The following is a 22,395-nucleotide window of genomic DNA, read 5'->3' on the forward strand; positions in this document are numbered from 1 at the left end:
TCCAGATCAATATGTAATGTTGAACAATAATGTATAGACCATTTATGACTATGAGAAAAGTTCAAATGAGAACGCTAACTATTTAATAAAACAAGAAAACGGTCGTTAATGTACAAAATCACATATGATTTTACATTAACATAAAAAAATGGAAGCGAACGACTTTTGAACATGTATGATTTTGTACGCGAATATATATATATATATATATATATATTTGTGTGTGTGTGACTCATGTATGAGTGTGTGTGTATGTGTGTGACTCATGTATGATCTTGTACGTAAAAAAAATATATATATATAGGGGCTGGTTCAAATACTAACCAAGATTATCGTGTTAACTTTGTTAACCGATCTTGGTCGTTGATTTGAACATCTAATGGTTGTGGTTTAATGAGAATAAGAATTTAATTATTTAATTAATATATTAATTAATAATATGTGAACAATGGATTAACAGGGTAAAAATGTAAAAATGCGTTCACATGAATCACAGAGCCTGATCACATGTTCATGTGAACGCGTTGTGCATATGTATCGATATGAACAACGACATGACATACTACTCAAAAATCCTGTTCATATTCATGTGATGTAGTTGTGCATATGTATCGATATCCACACATTCTGCCTTTGCTATATGTTCATATGTTGTGTGTGTCCTTATGTCTTAGTATCTCTTGACATGTGATGTAATTGTTCATGTGTGTCAATATGAAAATCTAATGCATTTCATACAGCTGAACACTAATCAATCATAACATCTATATCTATTTGATTTGTGCAGTTTCATATGTGTTAATGTGTGTCCATATCTCTTATAATCTATTCATATCTGTTTCTCTATCAACTAAATTAATCCCTAAACATATGCCGTACCAGAATGTGCATAAGATTTTTCAACGAATTTAACTATATTTGCAAGAATATTTAATGGTTCACAATGGTAATAGTTGTTCATTTAAACAAAATAAATGTCATATTAATCACTTACCAATCAGAACACTTTGATCATCTTCTTCATCATCGGAATTCGAATTCCGACCGTAGTAGTATCCGATTTTAACTTTGTCATTTATATTGTTATCAATATGATTTACAATAGTATTATCCATATTACTCGGACGATACATAAATATTTTACACGTACAAAACATATCATTATATGTAGAACATTACTTGAAATCACGATCATGAACACAAATAAATATAAAAATCAGAATTACCTAATGATCAATTAGAGGGATCTTTAAGATTTGTAACTCCCAATTAATTATTAGGGAGTTACATACAGGTCAAATTACATAATCACCCTTGTATTTAATTTATAAGTTACATTTGAACATAAAGTAAAGAAATAATATGATTGGTTAGTTTTGGTTAGTATAGTTAACACAAATTTCTTGGTTAATATTTGAACCAACCTCTATATATATGTGAATCATATATGATTTCGTATGTGAATCATATATGATTTTATATATTAACGACATTTTTCTAATATTCTTAAATAGTTAAGGTTCTTGTTTGAAACTGCCCCGTGTGACTACATCGGTAATTAGAGGTATCGAAAATAAATATAACTTGACTGCACCCATTTTAACGATTTTGAAAGATCTATTAGAACCGTCCAACCTTTACAATTTGGTGCATATAGTCAAATGGATGAATCTTGACACAATTTAAAAGTCAAGTGGCAGAAATGAGTAATTATAAAGCCTAGGGATTAAATTCAAACAATTAAACCATTTCTATATAAAACACTTTAACAAAGTGTGATTGCAGGCCTCATTCGGTCGTCAGAAGTCAGATTTCCACTCTCAATCTTCTCTCTCTTTCTCTGGCAATGGCGAAGCTGTCGAATCTTCCGATATATGCATCTCGCGTTTACTTCGTGCTCATCGTCCTCCAAATTCCCTTTTTTAGGTATTATTTTTAATTTAATTTCATTGCAATTTGATTCATATTTTTGATGATGTGTGCGATTCGTAATTAACTTCAACTCGTTATCACTTGTAGTTTTACTCGATCTTTGTAGTGATAGTATGTTGATTTCTGTGATTCTTAATAGATCTTTTTACACCGATGAATCTGTGTTCAGTTTCGTTTGGTCGATTCAGAATATCGATTTCTTCGATTATAATCGTTGGCTCCGGAGTGATCTCTACTAGTTTGAGTCACTCTATGTAATTATTTTTGTAAAATTTAGCTCAAATTCTGTTTCTTTATTTAAATGATGCCTTGTTTTTGTTCCTGCATTAGACAAATGCTCCCTTTGATAATTGATTTCAAACACAGTACTTGACCGCGACATGGATTCTGTTACAAATGTAACACCATCAATTTTCTATTCGAAGCATCTCTTATGAAGTTAAATGCGACTACAAGGTTTTCCTTGAAGAATTAGTATTCATACCAAATTTGAAGTTGAAAAATTACCTGTCTGACCTCAAAATTCGAGTACACATTTTTATGTGATCCCTGAGGTAGTTGAAGGTGCAAACCGGGCAGACATCACTTACTTAACTGTACAGAACATATCAGGCTGCCTAGCCGTTTAGCTGGGACAGGCTGCAGTAAAACAGAAGTATTTTTGGGTGTATTTAGACCTTCTAGAGAGTAATGTTTGGAAGAGGGCAAGATGGTCAGTGGTGGGTTTCGAAGAACATTTAATGTTTTTCTCTATTTCCTATGTTCCTTATTTACTTTCTTATGTTTTTCCCATACTTGGAGGTTGTTCCAAGATATGTTCTTTTATTTTTCTTTATGTTTCCCACATGGTTTTCAAAATCGTTTCAGGCGTACGCCTCATGGTCTCTGGACGAGGCTTAAGCCTCAATTGTTGAGGCGATGCCTTGAGGCGTTGAGGTGTTTCTGTGGCGCAAGCCTCAGTTTGCTGCAGCCGTAATTCATTGAAAATAGGTATCTGATGAGGTGAGAATAAACAAAATTACTTAAAAAGTTTTTTTTAAGTAAAGTCAATCACTCAATTGGACTTTTATAATTTAAAAGTACAAAGAAGCCTTTTATAGGATGTACTGTCTTATCAATCAAAAACAAATGTTACCATTCCATTCTCTAATCCTACTTTCGTCTTCTTCTCCTACTTTCTTCTCAAATTTTCTTCTCCACCGAGAAGACCTCTCCAAACCCCATTTTTTTCTTCTCCATTTCTTACTTTTTCCTCTCTCAAGAAGATATTCTCTTAAGAAGATATTCATCTCAAAGACCAACTTGATCATGTTACGGGGAACTATAAGTTGTAGATTGATATGTTTTTAGACTTATAACTAGTAATTTTATGAATCTATGACGTTTAAAGTTTGGTATGGAATTATGTTTTGCTTACTATTAATATTTATGAATTTTATTTGTTTTATGCCTCGAGGCTTGCGTCTTAGACCGCCTCGAGGCTTACGTCTCAGGGCGTGGAAGGAAAACGCCTCGAGTCCCGATTCCGCTTTTTAAAACCTTGGTTTCCCATGCTTGGAGAATGTTCCAAGCTACCCTATTTAAGCATCAAGTCTCTCGTAAGCCAACACAATTTTGTTGTACGAATGAAGGTTCCTGTTGCATTTCTATCAACTCTTATACAATGAGCTCTTATTTAATGGTAAATTATTCTGCGTCTTATCACTCTTCATCCTTCTTTCTAAGAGTGTAGCAAATTAAACTAGGATTATTGTTTGTGGCTATTTATCTTATCAAATAAAGATTACTAGTCTTCTTTTCAACCAACCTACCTTAGGAACCACATCCTCTAGTGCAACTGTACGGAGCACAAATTGTACTCATGGCAGAAGAGCAAGTTCCAAAGGGGATTTCTTTTGAAAAACCTCAAATTATGGCACTCCAACATAAACAAGAGGAAAGGATGAATCAACTTGACCTAATGACTCAAGCCCTTGAAAGAATAGCATTGCAACAGCCACAAGGTGGTTTTCCTATGATGAAGTTGCGAACAATGGAGAAGAGTTTCACCGGCAACAACCACCATAGTTGTGAAAAGATCGCCTAGGCGCCGAGGTGCATAAGGGGAAAAGACCTGGGTCTTTTCCTTGTCGAGGCGAGGCCTGCAACTGAGGCCCACCAAGGCGCAGTGCCTTGGCTGTCGGCTGAGGCGCAAAATGGGCTTAGGTGCGCCTTATAGAGATCTACCCTAATTTCAAATATTTCTTTTGTCTCTTAGACTTCTACAAGGAGTTATTATATAAGTCAAAACCTAATATTAGTTATGTCTTTTAACCTCTGGACTTCTACGAATATAGTTATTAGATAAAGTCTATTCAATTCTCTATTCAATTCTAATCAGTCATCTCCTATAACTACCTCCCATACATACGACCCATACATTATACTCTCCCTTCCCTCACGGCTTTAAAGTTTAAACCTTTATACTTCTTCCTCACGGCTCTCTTCTGGACTTCTGGTTACTGCCTTGGAGGCTTATACTTCTTCCTCACGGATCTCTTGTGGACTTCTGCTTGCTAAGTGTTGCTACATACAACTGATACAAGTATGTATATTTTTTTTTTTTTTTTGATATAGTCTATTTTTCTTGCACCAAGCTTCTAAGGCTGCCTTTTTTTTCTTCTGTAAATCGACACACACACATACGGCACCAAGCTCCAAAGGCTGCCTTTTTTTTTTCTTGTAAGTTTTAAGTCGACACACACACATGACACATATGGCCGTCGTTTTCTTCTCTTGTAAGCTTCAATTGGCTGCCATTTTTTCTCTTGTAAGTCGACACACAGACATGACACATTTGGCTGTTAATCACAGAATCACAGGCTGTGATTTTGCTCATTGGCTGCCTTTTTTCTTCTCTTGTAATTCGACACAGACATATGGCACCAAGCTTCTAAGGCTGCTTTTTTTTTCCTCTCCTGGAAGTCGACACACACACATATTGCAACAAGCTTCTAAGGCCGCCTTTTTTCCTCTTGTAAGTCAACACACACACACGACACATATGGCTGCTAATCACAGAATCACAGGCTGTATTTGGCTCATTGGCTGCCATTTTTTTCTCTTGCTTTCTATTTTTGCATATACTATATAATATTCTTTTTCAAATAAAGAATTATGTTAAGTGTTATGAGTTTTGGTTAGAAGCAATATTAGGTCATGGATTCTCAAAATAATCACAATAAAGCCGTAGTGGAGATCCCGCTTGGAAGTATTGCACAAAAGGTACATGTCCCGGCATTGTAAAATGCAATTCTTGTGCCATTCTTACAAACAGAGGAGTATACTGAGCAAAGCAACATATTGCTGGTGGATAACAAAATATGAAAGGATGTACAAAAGTACCGGCTCAAAACCTTTGGACTTAGGCAGCCTCGTGATGAAATCAAAGGAGATGTCTTCCCAGATCGCAGTTGGAATGGGCAAGGGTTGAAGAAGCCCCGTGGGTGCTGTGCTAGAGGACTTGTAGCGCTGGCAGATGTCTCAAGCCTGGACGTATGCCTTAATCGTGTTCGTCATCCCCCAACCAATAAACTTGTGAGGCTAGCCGTCGGTAGGTCCGATAAAACCTGGAGTGTCCCCCGCACGGACTATTATGAAAGTCAGCTCGCATTTTGGGGATCCAGCGAGAATTCGCAGGAATCACAAGCTTCCCTTTATGGAATAACCGACTGTTAGAGAAGGAAAACCCTGGGTGTGAGCGTGGGTCTTTAGTTAGATCAAGAACTAGTTTTTGAAGTTCCGGATTAAAGTCAATTTCTTCTAACAGGGAACCACCCTCCAACTATTAAGGATAAGACAACAAGATATCCAGCTTGTTTCCTAACCTCCCCTATGTGGGACAAGGCATTCGCTGTGCCATTCTCCTTTCCGGGTTTGTAATGAATGGAGAGAATTGGTAGCCCATGAGCTTGGCAATCCAATTCTGTTGGTCAGTCGTTGTTATACGTTGGTCGAGCAAGTGGCGCAGGCTCTATTGATTGGAAAAAACCGTGAAGTGATGCCCTAACAGATAAGGCCACCAATGGTGTATTGCGAGAACAAGAGCCATAATCTCCTTTTCATAGGAAGATTTTTATCGGACAAGGCCTTACTGAAATAAGCTATAGGCTGTCGGGATTGCATAAGAACAACCGCTAATCCCCGTCTCGGAGCATCACATTCGATTTCAAATGGTCGAGAAAAGTCGAGTAAAGAGAGAACCAGAGCTGTGACCCGGGCCTGTTTCAATTCACTGAAGGAAGATTAAGAGGTAGGACCTTGACAGAACCCATCATGTTTTGTTAATTCCGTAAGAGGCTTAGCAATTTTCCCATAGTCGCGTATAAATTTTCTGTAATAGCCTGTGAGCCCTAAGAAACCATGGACAGCTCTGACGGTTTTTGGGGTAAGCCATTGCTGGATGATGGAAATTTTGGAAGGATCCATCGATACTTCTGTACTATTGATGATGTGGCCGAGGTATTCAACTGAGTGGCGACCAAAGCTGCTTTTCTTTTGGTTGACAACCAATTGATTAACTTGCAAGAGTTGAAGAACTTTCGAAAGAAGCTGTAAATGAGCTGACCAAGTCCGATTATAGACTAAGATATTATCGAAAAAAACAAGTACCCCCCGGCGCACTAATGGACGGAAAACCTCGTTCATTAAAATGTCGTCGGTGCATAACCAAAAACTTAGTGCTAGTTATGAGTTCGAAACGTGGTTTTTCTGTGTCATAGTCTCAGACGCGAACTTGACAGAATCCTGGCTTCAATCGATTTTTGAAAAGAATTGTGAACCATACAGTTCATCCAGTAGCTCCTCAACAACCAGAATCGGATACTTGTCCGGAATAGTAGCACAATTTAAGGTCTTGTAATCAATACACATACGCGATGTAGAGTCCTTTTTCTTAACAAGGATTACAGGACTGGAATAGGCACTCTCACTGACTTGAATGGTTCTAGTTGCAAGCATCTTGTTTACTTGGTGTTGTATTTCATCTTTGTGTAAGGGGGATACCAATAAGGGCGGACACAAATGTGGCCATGACTGTCTCGGAGGTTTATTGCATGTTCAATTGATCACGCAGGAGGTAGACCTTGTGGTGACTGAAAAAGGGACGAGAAATTGCACAAAAGAGCATCTAGTTGAACTGCTGGTCATTCGTTAGAGTGGGTGTGTAACCGATTTCGGCTGTGAAGAGTTGCAGTTGTTCTTCGAGCCAAAGTTTTGAGGGAAGATCGCACGGTAGGTAGTGAACAGACCTCCTGCAGCAGAACGAGAGTGCCCTGATGCCAAAATTGCATCGATTGATGCCAATTGAAAACCACATCATCTAACGTGCCTAACCAGGCGATTCCCAAAATCATGTCTAACGATCCCAAATCATAAACCAAGGCATCGGTAGTACACGTGAAAGACCCTAATTGAATCGAAACCACGACATATTTGTGCGATTTGAACTCTAGTTCCATCTCCCAAACTGATGGTTAAGGGTTTTGTGGGGTGAACTTCTAACCCCAAAGCGAGTGCCAATTGGTTAGAGAGAAAGTTGTGGGAAGCCCCACTATTGATCAAAATCAAAGCCGGAATTTCACGTAATTCACCCATTAGCTTCAACGTTTTCAAAGTGGTTGGGGTTTCAGATGAAATTCGATAGAATTCTAAGGCGTTGCATTCTCCATCGGAAATGTGAGCATCATCCGGTGGTTCGTCTCTATCGCAGATCTCTTCGTCCTCATCCACAACATCACCATCAGGCAACAAAATAACCAGAAGCCGTCCCTTAGTGAATTTGTGTTAAGGTGCATATTTCTTCCCACAACTGAAACAGAGTCCCTTTCTACGGCGATCATCCACTCCTGCTTCATAAGATGCCTTGTACCAAAGGAACGTTTAGCCGATGTCGGTTGTTTGGTGATCATCTCACTCCGGCAATGGAACCAAATTGATAGGAACTGAAAACAGAGAATACTCAAGGCCAAGGGAATTAGCTATTTGATTGAAGGGATGCTGTAGAAACAATTGGAAAATCAGTAAGATTAACTCAAATGGTTATCTCTACTGCCCAAGCTTACACAGCCGAAGGAAATACATTCAAAGGTAAAAACATACATACTACCTTCTAACAAAATATCCTTATTTATATCTCACCCTTTCCCTCTCTTTTTTTCGATATAGAGGGCAGCGGGCCCCTCCAATCAAGAAAAAAAAGAAAGTAAAGACAAATTTTTTGGATTTTTTAAACTTTTATATAAAAACAGGAAGCAAAACCAAGGAGAGCACTCGGGAGGAAGCTAAACCGAAGCAACCACCAGAAAGGAGCAAAGCTCAGAAAAGGAGAGGAGAAGAAAGGAGGAGGGGAGGGGAAGAGAGGAAAGGAACCAACCACTAGGGAAGATTCCAGACAAGCTTAGCACGGACAATGTTAGGGGAAGGCTTCATGGTAAGTCCAATCAGCCTGGACCGGACATCATCAGAGATGGTCTTGACCACCATGTCAGAGGATCTTCTCTTATTCTTGAATATGCGATTATTCCTTTCCTGCCAGAGGTGGTAGACGGTTCCAACAAGCACTAAACGTCGAACGATCGACCAAACGGTCTTGCCTTTGATGGCTTGCTGGAACATACTGATAATATCAGTCCAGTTATCCGGAATAACAGGGAGGTTTAGCTTTGGCTCAAGGTCATTCCAAACCTGATTAGGAAACGGGCTCTCAAAAAATAGATATTGATGAGAATCAGGCCCGTTAAGACAGAAAGCACAAGACAGGTTAGAATAGGCCTTCTAGAACCGAAGCTTATCATGGGTCTTTAGATGCTGCTTGAGGGCAACCCAAAGAACGAAAGCATGTCTGGGGATGTTTTGAGAGAACCAGACCATATGATGCCACCTGACATCCGGCTCATTAGGGAGGATGGAGAGCCAGACCTTATGGACAGAGAAAGAAGTGAGACGGCTATCCCTTTTTCTCCAAAGGAGTTTATCAGGGACAAAAGGGGAAAGGACAGGAGGCGAAGAATCACGAAAAAAGGGATTGGGACTGTCCTGCAGGTGTGGGCAAGTCGAGTTTCCCTGACAGATAATGTCCTTAACGCAGACATTGAGGGAGAGGTTAGCGCTGAGGATATTACGGGGAGAGACGGCATAGGGGGCAACAGGGTGCCAGTTATCATACCAGACAGACGTGGAAGCGCCATCGCCAATTTGGGAGACAATAAAGTATCGTATCTTATCCCGCATGCCCAGGATCTTCCTCCAACCCCAACCAACATCGCTTCGGATCGGGGCATCCTAGAAATTTCGATCTTTAAGCCTATAGGAGTGGATCCATTTAACCCATAGAGAGTTCTTATTGGTAAGGATTCTCCAAGTAAGGAGGCCATAAGGGCAAGATTCCAGTTAGTAAGGCTCTTAATACCAAGCCCGTTTTGAGATTTAGCAAGGCAGACGGTCTTCCAGGAGACCTTTGCTTTTCCTCTTTTAAGCTCACCATGGCACCACAGAAACCTGCATGAGCTGCTCAATCTCCTTAGAAATGGAAACAGGGAGAACGAAGATCAAGGCCCAATAGATTTGCATGGAAGATAGGACTGAGAGAATGAGCTGCAGCCTACCGACAAAGGAGAGAAACTTGTTTTTCCAGTCATTCAGTCTGGATTTAACTTTATCGACGAGACCCTTACAGTCATTGTGATAAAGGCGAGTCGTGACAAGGGGGACACTGAGATAACAGACCGGAAGGGAACCCTCCGGGAACTGAATGATAGAATGAGTACTCTTAGTGTGTTGGCCGACATTACAATAGAAGGCCTTGCTTTTGGCCGGACTGAGTTAGAGGCTGGACACTCCAGAGAACTCATCAAGAGAATCCTTTATGATACAGACAAAATCACTATCACCATGGCAGAATATGGGGAGATCATCAACAAAGCAAAGGTGGGTGATCTTCAACTCCTCACTATTCCAGTGATAGGAAAAAGTGCCCATCTCACAAATTTTTCTTTTGTTCAGGAGGTTGAGAACCTCCATAACCAGAGTGAAGAGATAGGGGGAAGGGGGTCACCCTGCCTCAGGCCACGACCTCCCTTGAAATAGTCATGGAGGTTCCATTAATATTGACTGAATAGGAGGCAGTGAAAACACATGCCATAATCCAATTTATAATGGTAAGGGGGAAGCCGTAACCGAGAAGGGCGGTAAGAAGGAAATGCCAATCGACAATATCATAAGGCTTTTGAATGTCAACTTTGAAGGCACAGCGGGGAGGGCCTCGATGCTTATGATAGCTGCGCATAAGCTCCTGGACAAGAAGGACATTGTCCGTAATGAGCCGATCCGGGATAAAAGCAGACTGGTTAACATCAACCAGAGAGGGAAGATATTTGATCCGATCCGAGATAATCTTGCTAATGATTTTATACAAGACATTGCAACAAGCAATGGGGCGGAAATCGGTGACTCGAGAAGGGGCGCCCGACTTAGGTATGAAAACAAGAATAGTGCTGTTTATGGACTTTAAGAGCCAACTGGACGTGAAGAACTCATGAACGGCAGAGCATAGGTCCCTCCAACAATACTCCAAGCGGCCTTGAAAAATTTAGCGATGAATCCATCAAGGCCCAGGAGCCTTGTCGTCTCCCATCTTGAAAAGGGCTTGCTTGATCTCGGAGTCGGTGAAAGGGGCAAGCATCATGGCAGCTTGATCGGCATTAAGCTTATTCGAGAAAAGAAAAGCCGAATCACGAATGGGGAGAGAAGGATGAGGGGTCCCAAGAAAGTTTTGAAAATGAGAGACGAAGAGACCAGGAACCTCCTTACTAGAAACCTAGAGACCATCAGCATTTTGGATGGTATCAATTTAATTCCGGCTGATACGGCTCTTGACAGATTTATGGAAAAAGGAAGAATTTTTGTCTCCCTCACGGAGCCAGTGGATTTTGGCTTTTTGCTTCAGGAACCTCTCCTCTTCGAGACAAGCACCATTATAGGCAGATAAATACCCACAGTGCTCCTCTTGGAGGGCCAAAATTTCAGGGTTCCTATCAAGAGCAATCTGGACCCTATCGAGCTCAAGTCGAATTTTAGACACTATAGAGAACAGGTTACCCTCATGGAGGAGCTTACGGATAGGGTCTTTGAGATTTTTAAGATTTATGGAAATCTTAAACATCTCATAACCAGGCAGATCAGGGCTCCAACTCGAAGCAACAATAGTTTTGAAGGACTCTTTATGAGTAAGGAAGTTAGGGAACTTGAAAGGTTTGGGCTTACGAGAGAAACGGGAAGGGAGAGTAAGGACCACAGGGCAATGGTCAGAAGACCGGTAGGGGAGAAAGATGACAGAGGCAGAAGGGAAGTGAGTAAGGGAATGAGAATTACCCAAGACACGGTCAATCTTTTTAAGGAGACCTCCCGTGCCATTAGGGTTCTTGGACCAGGTGAAAAAGAGACCCTTGAAGTTGATATCCTCAACCTCAAGGTGGCAGACACACTAACGGAAATCATCCGTACCACGAGAGGAGCCCACCATGCCAGAGGAGCTATCTCTCGGGTCAAGGGCTACATTGAAATCTCCCATGATGAACCATGGGGTGTTCTTGACGACATGCTTATGACCTTTAAGCGAAGCACATAACTGGCGAGGGGTGATATGGTAATTATCCGCATAGACAACAGAGAGAAAGAGACTCTTAGAGGTATCCCAGATCTTGACCTGAAAATGCATCACCTAATCAGTGGCATTTAGGAGCATCATGTCGACATGAACGGGGTTCCATGCAACGATGATACAGGTACCTCTAGGGCAAAGGGAACCATTAGAAGTCCAGGACCAGGATCCAAAGACATTCTCACATATAGAACGAAGGTTAGACAGAAGGGCACGAGACTCGGGAGCAGCACAGACATGAAGATTAGAATCCCGAATGAGGTTTCTCATAGCTCTCTGATGGAACAACTTACAAAGACCACGGGAATTCCACGAGGCAAAGCTCGTCATTGGGAAACAGGGGAAGGGGTGGAATCCATCTACTCAGATCAACCTGAGAGGAGAGATCGCGGGAAAGGAACCGGGCAGTGTCTCCATCCGACTCAACCTCAACCATATCTTCCTCATCAAGGAGGTCATCCTGATCAAGGGGATTATCCTTGATCTCAGAAGGAGCAGAGGGGACAGGGAGGGAGGAAGAGGAAGACCCAGTGTCTTTAGGAAAAGATAGGTTAGCAAGGACAGAGAAACGGTTGGAGGAAGGAGAGGGCGCCTTGGAATGCTTCCGGGTGGGATGAGATAGGTTTGAAGGTTTAGGGGGGATATGGCTAAGGATGGGGGGCCTAGGAGGAGAGGGAGGGGGGCTAGGGTTTAAACCCATGGGTTCGGTCTTCTTTTCTGACGATACTCTTATCGAGGTGGGACCTTCACCTTTTCCTTTAAAATTTACAGCTACTTGCTTCCCGTTCTTTGCAATGGGGTGGGTCTCCTTCCTTTGATTTTCCTTTCGCACTTCGGTCATCGGGGCCTTGGGTTTCTGGCCTTGCTTGTGATCACGGGTTTGGAAACCCTCACTATCAACAACAATCTTCTTTATCAGCACAACTTGCTTATTTGTAGAATTTACATTCATATCATTTTTAACCAAAGCATGCATACATGACGAGTCAGAGTGTCCAAAGATTTTACAAATAGAGCACATAGGGGGTTTCTAGTCATATTCCACATGAAGAGAGTGTAAGGATATTAAAAGGGTATCCGGATCCGGAATACGAATCTTCACCTCATCCATCCAATTTTGCCTAACGGGAACTTCAAGAAGGACCCGAGCAAATGCAGATTTACCCGCAACATAGGTACACATGTTAGCCGTCCAAGCGTCCATAGCTAGGGGTTTTCCTATCTTGCTAGCAATATGGCTAAGGCCCTCGTCATTCTAGGCATCATAAGGGATATCGTGTATTTTGACCCATAATGGGATTTTGTCATGTTTAGCCGAATTAAGGTTTAGGCCAGGCCTCCATTTTTGAATAAAGATGGAGATGTTTTTAAAGGTCCAAGGACCATTATCAATAACCTTTTGGAGGCCGTTTTCATCATTAAATTTAAACAAGTAAATTCCATGTCTATTTAAGAGCACATCTTCTATTCTATATTGAGACCATAATTTAGACGCATAGAATCTAACAACCGGAAAGGGGAAACCTTTGCCCACAAAATAACCACATAAAGTTTTAGCATAAGTGACAACTTTTTTGGACCACCGATAAGGGGTATCAATAGGGGAATTCACATCTTCATTAAGGTTAGGTATAAAATGAAAGTTGGCGTCAGAGTGCTTTTGAGAGCTACTTAAAACATTAGCAAAGGAGTTAGGAAGAATATTAGAATTTTTACCGTTCCAAACCGAAGAATATTTTTCTTTAAAATTAACATCTTTTTTGGAATTCTTATCAATTGGATTTTTAGTATTATTTTTAAGAGAAATATTAGAGGACTTACTAACCAAATAATTAACATGCAATTGGGTAATGGGGGGAGATAAGGAGGGGGGGATTGGTCGGCCAAAAGAGAAGCATTCAATGGGGAAGGATCATGCATGGATGGTAGGAAGAAATGGCATGCTCACTAGATTTATTCTCCCTCTATCCTTGTTGAAGAAGCAAATGATCAAATTTATTCTCCCTCTATCCCCAAAAAGTGCAACAATTTTTTTTTTCGGGATGTCCTAAAAAAGCAAATATTTCTCATTTTACTGAAGTTTCTATCCTGAATTACCTCTTTGTTCATTGTTGATTTTGGTGCATAAGGTTCATCTATTGTCATTACTGTGAGGTGTTCTAGATATTTGACTAATAGTCGAGCAGTTTCATTGAAGTGTTCACGCTGCCAAACGTTTGCATTTAGTTTTGTGACAATTGTGTGCAAAAATATTGATTTTGATATGGTAATTGCTTCTTTTTTCAGTTAATTCAGGATACCCTGTATATTTTTATGCTCAAAATATTGATCTTTCTTTGTTATTTCTCTTTGTTCATTTAATTCAGGATACCATGTAGATCAGGTATGTGTACGTCGCCTATCCAAGTTACATCTAGCCAATTGGTTGCAAGTGAGATCTTTCCGCTAGCTGCAGTTAAGGCTCTCCTTTACCCAGGGGCCATTTTTAATGATTTAATCTACAATATGAGTGTTCCAAGTTGGAATAATGTACTAAGCATGTACAACTTGACTGATATAAAAGGAGCCTCTGCAATGCCTGATCTACAACGTCTGGAGGTTTGTATTTTTTACTTCACAACCTTCTTTCCTTTTGATGCTTATGGAGTTTGGGTTTTTTTCTCTTTCCAAATTTGGCTTATCAAACAATATTATAATGTTATTATCGAAATTCAACCTGGTAGCATCTTGTAATGACATCTGATTCCACATTCTATATCCAAGTTTGACTATTGATCTTCATTCGGTTCATTATTTACATTTGGACGCCCTTTAGCTTTCATCATCATACTCATACGCGTTCGTAAGTATTTTTATGGTAAAAAGCAATCCTTCAGACCTTGAGATTATAAGTATTATCGAAGTTTATAGCCAAGGTTAGTTTCTTAAGTTACTATCTCATAATAAATACCAATCTATATTGATAGGTTTCGGATTAATGTTAAGGGAGCCAACTTATGGTTGGACCTGGAATAAAATTAGGTTAAACCTGGACCAAAACATCCAGCCCGTTAACTAAGCTCTATGGTTTCTTGATCAGCTTTTCTTTGGGAAATTATTTGCTTGATCCCTGTACCTCAAGTAAAATATTTTTGGCCACTGTACCATAGAAGTTAGTTATTGGGTCTCTGTCTCATGGTCCGGTCACTTGCTCGATGAAAAATTAACATCTCTTGACATATTATCCCTAAACAAACAGTAACATTACATCAGTTTAATAAGGACAAATTGGTCAAGTTATTTTTTTTAATGTAGGATTGGTGGGTAGTTATCTGTGGGAATGAGGTAGAAGAACCAAACTGAAACGAGCTCAATATATCTATCCCACATGGAGGCGGGATCTTGGGAGGGTAACATGTAAGTAGACTTGATCTCTAAACCAAAGAGTAGAACGGCTGATTCTGTGAAGATCCTCGGGTTATGAAAAGTCTGACAAAGAGAGTCAAAAATGATAAAAATTTGAAAACCAGGTTAAGAGAAAGCAATTACATACAAATAGAAGCAGGTACAAGAAAAGTCTAACCAATTTAAGGAAATAAATTTTTTTTTCTTTCTATTTTCTGGAAACCGGGGATCCCAGACTAATCTGATGGCAAATTGCGAGTTCACGACTGTAGGCTTCACCCACAACACAACCCAGAGGTAAATCTCTCAGTGGCCACAAGCGCATATGTAGATGGCAGGATCAGAATCGGGGTTGATTTTATCATCCCTTTAGTCTAACTTACTCTATCTCCCACTTCCTAGATACGGTAGAATGGCAAAATCAATACCTTCTATAGTACAATGACCAAAGTTTATTTTACTCAACAGTACAGGGGCCGAACTAAGGTTGTGGTGTACATTGATTGTATTTCTAGTTCAATTTATGGGCAATAAAACTGTTTTGTTGGTTCCCAGGTTCTTGCAGGAAGCTACTTCTCTGTAGCAGGAGCATTTATTGGTTTACTAAAGCCTCAAAGAATGAGTATGTTTGGGACCCTTCTAATTGTATGGGGACTCGTCAAGGAAGGGCTTCTTGGGAAGCCAGTAAACACCGACCCCACAAGAGCAGTTTATGTGTACCCAACCATGTTGATTGCTGTGCTTTGTGCCTTCTCTTCCGTCAAGTTCAATTTCCAGAAAGCCACTGCAAAACCTCCTCCCCGTCTTATTGCAAAACCTCTTAAAAGCTCCAAAAAATCTAAGCTGAAATGATTTCACGCTGATTACAGACATACGGCTTGTTCCTCACTTTCTTTATTCTTCCAGCTGATGAGTTGAAACTCTGTAGTGACAATGCGGTGGTTACAAGGTACGTCAAATCTAACGAATGCGAATTTTAGCCACTACAGTGTGCCCTAACCCCTTTGTAAAACTTTATTTTTGGGATGGATTTATGGCGTTGAAATCAGAAGAAAATGGTTACTGCCTGTGTTAGTTTGAGTTCATTCTATTTATAAGTCTAACTAAAGATTCAAATCCATCCAACGGAGCTGAGTTTTTAATTTTCGTTTTTCCGCATATCCACTTCTTATCTGCCCTTCCTATGCATCCTTTGCTGCTTTTGCTGTTGGTATTTGTATGCAGTTGTAGGGCAGCAACCATAAGCTAGCTTGTCGAAAAACTATTTCAAATAGCGTTTCAATAAGTCGAGCCATTATTTCAACTCACCTCAATTCAAGTTGAGAAGCAATTAATTCTCCATTGGTAGCAAATGGTTATCCATTAACCAAAGAAAATATTAGTTAACATACACCCCTCTGGCAGTGACATTTGAGTGAAAGAAGTAAGTTAGTGGCGAAGAATAATTCATTTTGGAGTTGCCAGCTCATGGTTACACCCTTATATTGTTCTGATTAATTTTTCATCAATGTCCTTTTAGGTCATTTTACGTTACCATCTAGCTTTTACCTAGTTTATCAGCGAACTTATTAGCTAGTTTGCCAAACAAAGCCGTAGTATAAAGCGTTTGGGTCTCGTCTATTTGATAGGGATAGGAGTTATGAAATAAATAACTATAAAAAGGTATAAACAAATAGAACTAAGATTTATAGTTGCATTTCATAATCAACGGAGCAACTCCTTCCCTGGTCGCTTTCTTAATTAGCCTTACAAGCATGGCAGATTAGGAGTTTACTSTYSTGGTGTTGAGTCAAGGATCATATGCACAGAATAGCAAGACAGTCATCGATGTATATTTACAGTCTTTAAGTTGCGAATTCAAGTCCTTCCAGAGAGATATCAGTATATACTAATTTGTGGAAATGAGAGTTTTGCTAGGCTTTTGTTACTTTGTTTTTTGTGTAGTGAACTTGATGTTCATTTGCTCGGCCATTAAACAATATTTGTTTTTTTTTTAAGTTTAAGCAATGGTTGGAAAAGACTGAAGTGGGCAAGTCGTTAAATATTTGCCATCTTATTTCATACAGATCTTAATAGAAAACCAAACAATAAGCCTCTTAGTAGTAGTACATGCATAGAAAGAAGACAAACTCTATTACACGAAGAAAGCTGTTGAGATTATTTTGTTATAAGAGTTGTATATTCGAAGTTGAAGTCCGAAATGGAATCCAAACTAGACTCTGAATCCACCAACATTGCTATGCTACCATGTTTGTGCTTAAGATTTGTTTCCAAGGCGAACAATTGTGGTGGTAGCCTTAGTCTCATTCTGTTACAGTAGTTAGTAAGGAAAGAGAATTAGTTGAAACGGATAGCATTGGCGTCAAGTCCCTCTAGTTTTCTCGTTTCCCGTCTCTATTCTGTCGTTCTACGGCATTTCATCGCCATTAGAGGCGAGCGAAAGCTCTCTTAACAGTGGCATGAAAGCGAAATTTCCTGGCACCCATTCAATTTGAGTGGGCATAGCAATTCTGGCTCCCCCAATAACAAGGAAGATACAGTGATGGAGGAAATCTCGAAAAAAAAATGATAAAGAGACTTGAAAATCAAAACAAGATATTTGAGGAGATAATGCACATGATGCGAGAAATGAGGACGTTACCTAAAAAGAGTCACCGAGAACGAGAAGTAGCAGCAGTGGGGAAAGAAATTCGGGCCGATTTGGGGTACTTACCTAAACTTGAATTCCAATATTCGACAGGTCAAATCCTAGAGTTTGGATTAGAAATACGCAAATACTTTGCTCCCCCGAGGACCAAAAGGTCGATTTAGCCTACTTGAATATGATTAACAATGCTGAGAATGGGGGTTTTAGTTATTTGTCGCGGATGACGAATATGGTGGAGCAATTCACAACATGATCCTCTCGAGGTTTACATCTGAAAATTGGATGGCCTGATTAGTGGTATGTTTTAGACACCTTCTTTGGAGGATTGAAGCCGATCATTAAGCCATTTGTGATTGTAAAAATTGTAGTTAAGTACCTATTTAATACCAAGACTTGCGCTTATGAACATCAAAAGATTTGTTCGCGACATTAGATTCCTCTAAAGCCAGCCTCCATTATCAATATATACTTGCAACTCTTAATCCCTAATTTACTAGTTAAACCAACATCGTGTAAATTTGTTACAAGTCAAAGAAACGAACAAATCTATATAAAAAAATAACCTCAATATTGTCGTTAAGTTGATTTCAAACCACTTAAAAAGCTCGTTTTGAACCCGACAAACTTAATTAGTGTGTCTTCATAATATTCGTTTTGCGAGTTGCGCTCATACGGGTTAACCGGGTATTTTGTATTTTGTATTTTGTATTTTGTATTTTGTATTTTGTGATGTGATAAAAGAGAGTTTCGAGGAATGTGAAAGACCTTTATAATTTGAGTTTGAATGGACGTCTTTTCTTTTATCTTTCATGCAATGTGGATTCCAAGCTTTACTTTTGTTATCATTTTTATGCTTGGTTGGTTCAGTACTTCCCTTTGGCCTTTATTACCTCCAAAAAAGCAACTTAATGACAATGAATGGACCATCTACTTGTTTTGAGATACATCACCAATTTCAATTCATGATTAAAGTGCCTCTTCTTTCAATGTATCCTCAAAAGCATGTGCTATATTCCTTATATCATTACATTTACATTGTTACCCCCCAAAACCAATAAAATGTACCAACTTTAATTACATGACAACTCGTTCTTAAATTGCGATTCATAGCTTATTTAAGGGAGCAGTTTGATGTAAATTGCGCAGAAAAGAGAAAATGAGATTTTGCAAGTATTTTTGTAAGCTTTCAATTATGGGTTACCAATAATTTATACCATTTTAAATTAATTTGGAGACTGTTGAGTTAGTATACTCTTTTGGGTTTGAAAGATTATACTATATATACTCGATGTTACTTATATTTCATATCATTACATGTTGGCACGATACCCAACAAAATTTTAATCCTTTTTTAAGTTGAATTCTTAAATTCAACCTATATGAACATGATTGTTGTATTTGATGGATTTCGGTTTTTAAAATAATCATACAATTTATATAATAACCAGTCTTGTCAAAAATAACAAGATGGTGATCTATCTTCGATTGTTCGCATAAATCGACACGTTTATATAAAATCCAAGACCAAATGTACGGAATACAGTTGGCCCATATACAAAATAATTAGTAAAACTAAGGTAGGCTACCATGACCAAAAGCCAAGCAATTAAAAGAGTAATTAATGAAAATAATAGATGGTGGTTTTTTGACCAAATATTGGTATTGCAACCAAAAGCGATGGGAATCCTATGTTGATTCTTGATGTCTGTTTTCTCTTTTTCATGCTTTTTATAAAGATTGCTCACAACACAAGATGGGCAAATTCCAAAACCATCCTTAGCAATCAAACTAGATGAACAATTTAACCACCAAATAAGTGCATGATGGTTAATAAGTTTTTAATTTTTGATCTATGATTTTATTATTCGTTGATGTTTGATAAGATTATTACGATGGAACAACCTTGAAGCTAATATTTCTATGGCAAACATCAAGACATGATTATAAACAAAAGCCAAGTGTCGGGCCGCCAACCCTAAACTCCCGATGTCTCGAAATCTCATTTTTTTCATTTTTTGTATTTGAACATATTCTTAACACCTTTTGAAATTTTCAGCCCATTCTTGGGTGCCACATTTATGTTTTTATTAATCATGGATAAAACATCATAATTGATCAGTGATCACCATCTGATTTCATGTCCAAAAGATGTTGGTTCAAAGTAAGGCTAAAACTTTAAGACTCTATATTTAGTAGGAGCGTATTGACGATCAACATTATGAGACAAAGGGTCCTAAAAATGATAGTTGTAGGTGCCTGCATGGTCTTCATGATCCGGAAGGAAGGTAAGGTTAAGAATAATATTACACAATGCATAAAAGGCAGGGTGGTTAAAATTGAGGCTACAACGGAAGTGTTGTGGGACATAAAGACACATATCGTCCTAAATTTAAGAGCAACAAGGTCGCCATCAAACTCGCAATGTTGTATGTCGCGGGTGTTGGATAATACAGAAGGCACCCAAATAAGTTGGAAGTTGTAGAATTGAGGATGCGCCAAAGTATATATGTTGGACATGATGCTGAATAAGTTCTTTTGAGCAGAGGGTTCATGGTAACACCTATCACAAAGAAATTGAGAAAGGTTAAACTTGTAGTGGTTTGTGCATGTCTATAGGAGGCAGATTTCGACATCTATGAGGAGGGTTGAGATGTAATCATCAATGTGTTTTTAACACCCTTATGTTTAATCTCGTTTTATTTCGGTCATTGTGAGTACTTGCTCTAATTACCTACTTGTTCTAGTTCTCTTTATTGACTTCTCTAAACATCATTTCTTGTCTTTTGAAATGCAAAAGATATTTTTTTTTGGGGCATGCCATACATCTTCATTAAGCCAATCTTTCTTATCCATTGAGATAAGAATGATCTCTATACATTTTATCTTCTTTTAACCCTACTTTATCTGGATTGGTGTTTGGGATTGCTTATAAAAACAACTTATTGACTTATTCCGGTGTGCCACCGGTAATAAGCACTTTTGAGTATAAACAACTTATACCGGTGCCAAACCAGTAATAAAGAGTTTTTTAAAGAAGTTAAACCCTTATGACTTATAATAAGTTGATAAGTGCTTTTGTAAAAAAATATAAGCTGTTTAATAAGCAATCTCAAACACTTAATGAGTTAATTGGTTTAATTTGGTTTGATATATATAGATATTTTATCCTTAAAGACCCCTCTAGAAAAGTATCACAAAATATTAGACTTGAACCCCCTACAACATGATCACATTTTGATGTCTTTGAGGAATTGAAGCTCACAAAATGAGGGATTTAACCAACGATAATTCATCTAATTAATCAACTTCCTACTTTTGGAAAAATGTAAATAAAAAAGAACACAAAAATAAAAAATTTAAGATACGATCGGATATGATATCGGACAAAAAAGGGTTAATTTAGAATCCTCTAGTAATGATAACATCTTTCTTTCTTGCTTTATCATTTCTCTCTTTTCTCTTCTCCATGCCATAAAACCTGAAAATTATACAGACAAACACACGATAAAAATGTGTCAGTTTCATTATGTTTACTCTACAGATTACTTTAAGAAGCTAACAAATCTTACTCAAAACTGATCAATTGCATCGACGGAATTAATATGGAGACTTGCTTGTGGGTTCTCTTGGTGCATTGCAACTAAAACATTCCATTCTACTTGCAAAGTTGTGTTCATTGCATCCCGGTCTGCACGACTCGTAAATTGGTTTATACATAATAACAATGAAGATAAACGATCAAATTATAATCTGTAATCTTATCGTATATTCAAAGGTAAAATAGGTTCGTTCTAAACTAAGATCAATACCAATTTATCCATTTTCCATAAGGAAGCCGACCAAAACCAAAGTTTCATGTTAGGTTTGAACCGTATAGGAAGAATAATCAATTTTAGGCAGTTGTACATAGACAAAACACTGTAAATCATCAGATGAAAAAACTACTAAACCCGAACCAATTTATAAATTTTATCACCTTCTCATTTATAATTTTTGACTTCACACACCATTCGAGTCCTATCCAATTAATTATTTATCAAATAAAAAAAATTGTTACGAGAAAAACATTATTGATATTGGACAAAAACGTAATTTTAATCGGATTTATTTGTTGGTTACATGATATTAATTATTAGGTTAAAAAGTTATTTTTTGAAATAATATTTATTTTCTTTTTTATTTGTAAAAATATTTTCATTAAGACAAATGTTACGTAACGAAAGTAAAATTTGAAAACCACAAGGGTGGTGCCTGATTGGTTTGAGCTCAGGTTCAAATACAAGGAGAAATAAAAATTCCCTTGTGGCCACGGAGGTTCAAATGCGATGACTCTGGGCTATCTGCAAAGCAAAATAGGTGGTCTTCCTGGGATTAGTCAGCTCCCATAGCGGATTGGATGTCCAGGTTAATAAAAAAAAAGTAAAATTTGTATAAAAATTAATGTAGAGAGTGTTTTTTCCATTTTAATATACTTCTTCCTACATTATTAGTAAAAAATATGATATAATGTAAATTAGGGTAGAGAGTGTTTTTATTAATTGAAGTACAAATGTAGGGAGTGTTGGGAACTAAGAAGAACATTTGGTAAACAAATTATATATATATATATATATATATATACCTGCCACATATCCAGTCACCGGACTTCCACCCTGAGCGGCTGCTGCCACCTCCGGCACCGCCAACACCACCACCACTTCCGCCACCAAACCCAAAACCCCTCCCACGAGACATA

At 38.5% G+C, this 22,395-nt stretch overlaps 1 protein-coding gene and 1 pseudogene across 1 annotated transcript; one reads left to right on the top strand and one right to left on the bottom strand.

Annotated features, from left to right (window-relative positions):
* The first annotated feature begins 1,789 nt into the window (after positions 1-1,789).
* On the top strand, positions 1,790-16,087 carry LOC112502129. Its single transcript, XM_025105958.1, has 3 exons — positions 1,790-1,926; positions 13,996-14,227; positions 15,569-16,087. Exons 1-3 carry the CDS (start codon positions 1,847-1,849, stop codon positions 15,863-15,865), a joined length of 609 nt encoding a protein of 202 aa, XP_024961726.1. The 5' UTR covers positions 1,790-1,846; the 3' UTR covers positions 15,866-16,087.
* A 4,863-nt stretch (positions 16,088-20,950) lies between these two features.
* Positions 20,951-22,395, bottom strand: part of LOC112502130 — a 1,748-nt pseudogene continuing 303 nt past the window's right edge.

This window comes from Cynara cardunculus, unplaced genomic scaffold (assembly GCF_001531365.2).
Source record: "Cynara cardunculus var. scolymus isolate 2C unplaced genomic scaffold, CcrdV1 Un_Scaffold_934, whole genome shotgun sequence".
NCBI classification, from domain to species: Eukaryota; Viridiplantae; Streptophyta; class Magnoliopsida; order Asterales; family Asteraceae; genus Cynara; species Cynara cardunculus.